The 6,000-nt window shown below is 43.9% G+C and overlaps 1 protein-coding gene across 1 annotated transcript in view; it reads right to left on the bottom strand.

The window, feature by feature from the left end:
* Nucleotides 1–1,992: 1,992 nt before the first annotated feature.
* Nucleotides 1,993–6,000, bottom strand: part of LACE1 (lactation elevated 1) — a 57,207-nt gene continuing 53,199 nt past the window's right edge. Inside the window, exons 15-17 of the mRNA XM_010004349.1 lie at nt 5,501–5,641; nt 3,743–3,856; nt 1,993–2,124 (exon numbers count right to left, since the gene is read on the bottom strand). Coding sequence (XP_010002651.1) covers nt 1,993–2,124; nt 3,743–3,856; nt 5,501–5,641 — 387 coding nt within the window. The remainder of the gene's footprint in view (nt 2,125–3,742; nt 3,857–5,500; nt 5,642–6,000) is intronic.

Here is a 6,000-nt window from a genome sequence, read left to right as displayed (position 1 = left end):
CTGCATTTCCCCTGGAACACATGATGGAGAAGGACACACAGGCTAAATATATGAACAGTTGGAAAACCATGCAAATAAATATCCAGGTGCAAGATGCTCAGGGGCATCTACCACCCCCTCCCATCTTCCTGTCACACATTCTGGTTCACACAAGCAGGAAGCATCTGAATCCTGCTAGGGAGAAAGTGAAAGCCGAAGCTTCAGGAGAGGCATCAGGGCAGGCCCAGGCTGATGAGTACAGACTGCCAGGGATAAACATACAACCACACACTCTTAAATTATATATATATATATTAGTTTTATCTATTTTGAGATATATGTATAAATTAAGTAAACGTGTACATGGACACACAAGCATGAATCTCAATAGTCCCTCTGTTGAGAAACCCAATAAAAATCTCTGAAAATATACATCAATGACCTGGATATTCCTGAGCCTAAGCACTGGATTCTGATTGGGTTTTTCATAAATATGCATTAAAATTCTCCAAAGCAGTCACCCTTCTGGGAATAATGACATTGTTGCATGAGCTGTAAACAATAAATACAGGCTTTAAAAATGCTTTGGGGAACAGGTAGAGCCAGTGTAACTTCCAGGGCAAACAAAAATGATCAGAACAGAAACCAAAACCTCAGCACGTGGCTCCAAAACATCTGGATTGCCCCAAGACATCCAAGTGCACAGGACCTCCAGTCCTCCCAAAAAAGCTCTTGTAAAAGCTTTGTTGTTTTTTTTTTGGTGGGGGTTAAAATTGAAGCATTTCATCAGGCTTAACAAAGGCAGGGAAGAATATTTTTTATAACAGATACAGTACAAGAAAAAGGCCATTTTGCAAAATCCAAGAAAATCCCTCCAAGCTGGGGACAGTGTGTTATGTATCTCTTCCATAAGAAATAAGGGACTTTTCAAGTCCATCTGCATAACATTTTTCCCTATTCAGGGTTTCTAAATATTCTCTTAAAACAACTTTTTATATAAATACAGCACAAACCAATATACACCTTATCTTGTTGCAGTTTAAAACCAAGAATGACACAAATGCATCTTCAGCCAAAAGAAACTTTCCTACTAGAAACATAAGGATGGGTGATGTGTTTTGGGAAATCAGTTACTATTCCATATTTTCCAAAACCCCATTGCCTCAGCAGCTATGGAGGGTTTGGTACAGATGAAGCCTGAGGAAGGTCGCCATAAAGATGACACTGGTGGAGAAGCAGCACAGCCAGGCTTGCAAGAGCTGCCAAATTTAGGCAGAGAATTAAATTTAGACAGAGTAATAACCTGCACTTACATGTTCTAGTGCACCCTGTCTTACTGTAGTTTCTTTTTCCCATCCATGATTACTTAGATCTTACTCCTGTGTGGTTCCAGGTACCTTCAAGCTCCTCCTCAGGCTTCTCTCTCAGCTCAAACTATTAGTTTTCAATGAACCAGCCTGAGCAACAGTCTGATGACAAGACAATTGTAGAGCCTGTGAGTCAGCAGATGGCTGAAGGAAAAGAAACACCCCAAAAAAACCAGAATGCAGTACAAAGGAGTTCCAAGATTCTAGCAAGGACCTATACAATCTCAGGAGTTCCATAAGGAAAGCACTGGGCTTTTCTTTGTGCAAACTGTGTGTGACAGAAGCAGTGCAGGAACCACCATATGCCCTCTTCACCTGACATTATCCATCTACTGCTGGGCCCAGCATGGGCCATTATCTTTGTCTCTAGACTAATTCCCCAGAAAAGTTCTAATCCTGTTAAAACCTCCTGAACATCCATGTTGTATGTTACAGAAAAGAAAATGAAGCCAAAATTCCCTGTGTTCACCCACTGCTGGTACAGGAAAATAACCCACTCCTCATGCCTTGAGCACAAAAACCAAGCAATGAAAGAAAACATGGTCCAGACAATAAAGTGCAATTATTATTTCAGCTGTGTTAAAAATTTCTCCAATTCTGTAGTTTCACTTCTTGGTGATTTTATTCAACTCTTAATGACTTTGAATTAGGTTTTTTTGCTTCTGTCTCCATCGTTCCAGTACTGTTCAGTCTGCATTTCTGTGAGGCGTGAGAGAGTCCGCTGGAAGGCAAAGATTTCCTCTTCTCCTGTAAACATGGAGAGTCCTTTGGCTGAATCCTACATTAATACACAAAAAACAGCAGCACAGAACTGTGAGACAGCTGCTCTGAAGCACATCACACCAACATCTAATGCTTTCCAGGCTTGGACAACACAAGACAGCAGCGTGGCAAGGGAAAAGAAAATCAACCTCTAGAAATGAAAGCAAAACACCTAGTTCAGTTGGATATACTGGAATGCTGTGTGCAGTTCTGGTGCCCTCAGCACAGGGAGGATATGGAGCTGTTGGAGAGGGTACAGAGAAGGGCCACCAAGATGATCCAAGGGCTGGAGCAGCTCTGCTCTGGAGCCAGGCTGGGAGAGTTGGGGTGTTCAGCCTGGAGAAGAGAAGGCTCCAGGGAGACCTTAGAGCAGCTTCCAGGGCCTGAAGGGGCTCCAGGAAAGCTGGGGAGGGGCTTGGGACAAGGGCAGGGAGGGAGAGGACAAGGGGGGATGGATGAAAACTGGAGGAGGGGAGATTGAGGTGAGACATGAGGAGGAAATTGTGGAGTGTGAGGGTGGTGAGAGCCTGGCCCAGGTTGCCCAGTGAAGCTGTGGCTGCCCCATCCCTGGCAGTGTTGAAGGGCAGGTTGGATGGGGCTTGGAGCAGCCTGGGCTGGTGGGAGGTGTCCCTGCCCATTCAGGGGGGTTGGGACTGGATGATCTTGAAGGTCCCTTCCAACCTTAATGATTCTGTGGTAATCCTCTGAAGGTCATTTGCAAAGCAGTCATTTGGGTTTAAAACAACAGGATGGTATGTTAACCATGATGACTATTGTGTAAGTAATTTAAAAATTCCTTAACAATAGGTAAGTCACAGGGGAAAGGAAAACCAGAACAAGCAACATGCAAACTAGTACTGATTGTGAGGCTCTGGGAGGCAGCTCTGTGTGCAGCCAGAGCAGACCATCCTTATCTCTGTATTTTACATGTAGGAGCTACACTTAAATCAGGATTTTCATACAGGATTGAACAGATCACAGAATCCTAGGGGTTGGAAGGGACCTGGAAAGCTCCCCCAGCCCAGCCCCCCTGCCAGAGCAGGGGCACCCAGAGCACATCACACAGGAACGTGTCCAGGGGGGTTGGAATGTCTCCAGGGAAGGAGACTCCACAGCCTCTCTGGGCAGCCTGGCCCAGGGCTCTGTCACTCTCACAGCAAAGAAGTTCTTCCTGAGATTCACATGGAACCTCCTGTGCTCCAGTTTGCACCCAGTGCCCCTTGTCCTGTCACTGGACATCACTGCACAAAGCCTGGCTCTGTCCTCCTGACACTGCCCTGAACAGATTTGTGCCCATGGATGAGGTGGCCCTCAGTCTCCTCCAAGCCCAACAGACCCAGCTCCCTCAGCCTTTCCTCATCAGGGAGATGTTTCACTCCTCAATCATCTTTGTGGTTCCGATATAATGATTAACAATCACAAAGACCCTAAAACTTATGCAAATGCTTTTACATATTGTAGCATTTTCTTTGCCTATGAACTAGTAACAGGCAGGCAGGAGCTCGGCAGCCATGCTGCAGGAAAAGCAGCACATCACTAGTTAATGTTGACTCCTCTTCCTAAAAATGCTGCTGTAATTATGAGACCAAAAACCCATTCTGTTACAAAAGGGAGAGGATGTTGGTATCATGTACCTGGCTCAAGTCCAAATCATCCATCAGCACTCTGTTGTCCTGCAGCTCCTTGCTGTCCTGCTCCACCAGGAACAAGCCTTGCAGAGGACTTGCTGCAGAGCAAACGATGCGCACCTGAGAGGAGGGAAACAGGCAACACCCTCAGCACTTGTGCTCTGCAGAAAAGGGATCAAACACATGGTTTATGGAAAGCAAACTTCAAGTGAGGACCTTGGGGGTTTTTCCAGGTGTTTTCCCTTTCCCTTATTAGCACTGCTGTTACAGAGCTACCTTAATAATTTGGAATATTAATGTTTTCAGGCTCTTTTTCTCAGTAACAACTCATGTAACTTGTACTCAGGGAGCAGCATAACTGTGCTCCTAAACACTCAGATTATTTCTCTACAGGCAATATATTCACAGACAAGTTTACTTGATAAAATAACAGCTAGAAGGTGCTAGTTAACAATGCTTTCTTTCCCCCCATGGTTAGACTCTGAGTAGGGAGGTGAACTGCACATGTATCTCTGGAATTTAAAGAGAGTTTAAATTCCAAATACCCCAGAAGGCTGAGCTGAGCCTCTCTTGTTGCCACCTCTGCTACTCAGGTGCCTGTTATTTGCTAATAACAATAATGATGCTGAAGAATGTCTGCTGGGAGATGTGCAGTGAGACATAGAATCTCTGGGAGCCTGCAGTGAGGGCAGCCTGAACTATCAGCACAGGATACACTTGTTGAGAGCATGTAGACCAAATGTTTGCACAGTGGGCAGGTCTCCACCAACCTGGTCCCTCATGTTTTTCCAAACAACTCCCTGAGACAGGAGTGTGACACTTGTGGTTTTCCTATGGAGGAATAGAAGGCAGCTGTTTGCTTGCTGTCCTTAATGACAGCACATGGATAAAGCACAACACTCCCATCCCTCCTATTTCTAACAATTATCAGTTTATAGATATTAGCATATTCCCTTAGAAACTGCCCACTTCCATAGCACAAAGCTGACTTAAATGAGACTACTACTACACTTAGTTCTACACGGTGCTGCATCAGTTTCAGGTCATCTTGCCAGGACATTCCTGGAAAACACAAGCTCAAGTGACATTTCCTGACTGCATAAACACTGAAGAGTGTGCTGTACAATTACACACAAAAGTTTCATATCTTGTCTTATTTTAAAAGAATAATCTTAATCAGGAACTTCTCTTTGTTTTAGCATTGCTGGGTTTGCTTCCATGATTGAAACCTCCATAAATCCACATGAAGTGCTGCATTTATCACTGCTGTTCCCTTAGCCATTCTGCACCCTCATGTAAAGCTACAGTGACTTTTCCCTTTCAGCTTAACAAACTGTACTATTAACTCCTCAGCACTGTTCAGGGAGGCCCTGATTCCCCACAGATTAAAATTTACAGAATTTAAATTTACCCCAGCCCAGCTGGCAGAACAATCTTTCATCATTAAAATGACAACACAGCTTCTGTGGTTTCCCTGGGTTAGGAAAGAAATAACATCCCTACTCAGGAAAGGCAAATGAGCTCAGGCTTGGATTGATGGTCATGCTTAATACTTAGAGAAATATAAAAATTAAATACCTGCTTATTTCTTGTAGTGGGGCCTTTTGAATGAAGCTGGAATGATGTTTCTTGGCAGTGCTAGTTCATTCTGCTCATGCTTTCCAAATCATACTTACAGAAGGCCTTACTTTAAACCAGTTGCAACAGCCAGGCCTTAGAGCTCCTAATACTATTCCTACAGATGTAGAAGGGCTTGGTTCTCACCTTATGCTCATAAAAGGTGTCAATAAGGGTGATGAAACGACGAGCCTGTGTCCTCTTTGCCATTGTCAGAAGTGGTATCTCCCGAACAAAGACTGTGTCAAAATGCTTTGAGATTTCCAAATAGTCACTGGCCCCAAGAGGCTGAAACAAAACAAACCATCAGGAATAGAATCCTGTGACAGGGTGATACAGAAACACTGTAACACTACAGAAGAGGGGGTGTAAGGTCCTGATCATATTCTTATTTTTGTCTGTCTTATCTTGCTCCAGGAATACTTTTTGCTCTTCTTTACCTGAACAGAGTTCACTAGTTAAACATGTGGCTCTTCTGCATCCTGACAATGTTGTGATCTCTCTGATGACCTCAAACAAAATAATCACTACAAACCACAGAAGAAAAACCATGGATGGTTAAGCTATGAAGTCAACCTAAACCATAAATAATTTGAAGTGCTATTAGGATGCTTTCCAGCAGCAAGATTTTTAGATGCAAAAAATAA

Source organism: Chaetura pelagica, unplaced genomic scaffold (assembly GCF_000747805.2).
Source record: "Chaetura pelagica isolate M959 unplaced genomic scaffold, ChaPel_1.0 scaffold118, whole genome shotgun sequence".
Lineage (NCBI taxonomy): Eukaryota > Metazoa > Chordata > Aves > Apodiformes > Apodidae > Chaetura > Chaetura pelagica.
The sequence above is the reverse complement of the archived record's forward strand: the minus strand, read 5'-3'. Positions and strand labels throughout refer to the sequence as shown.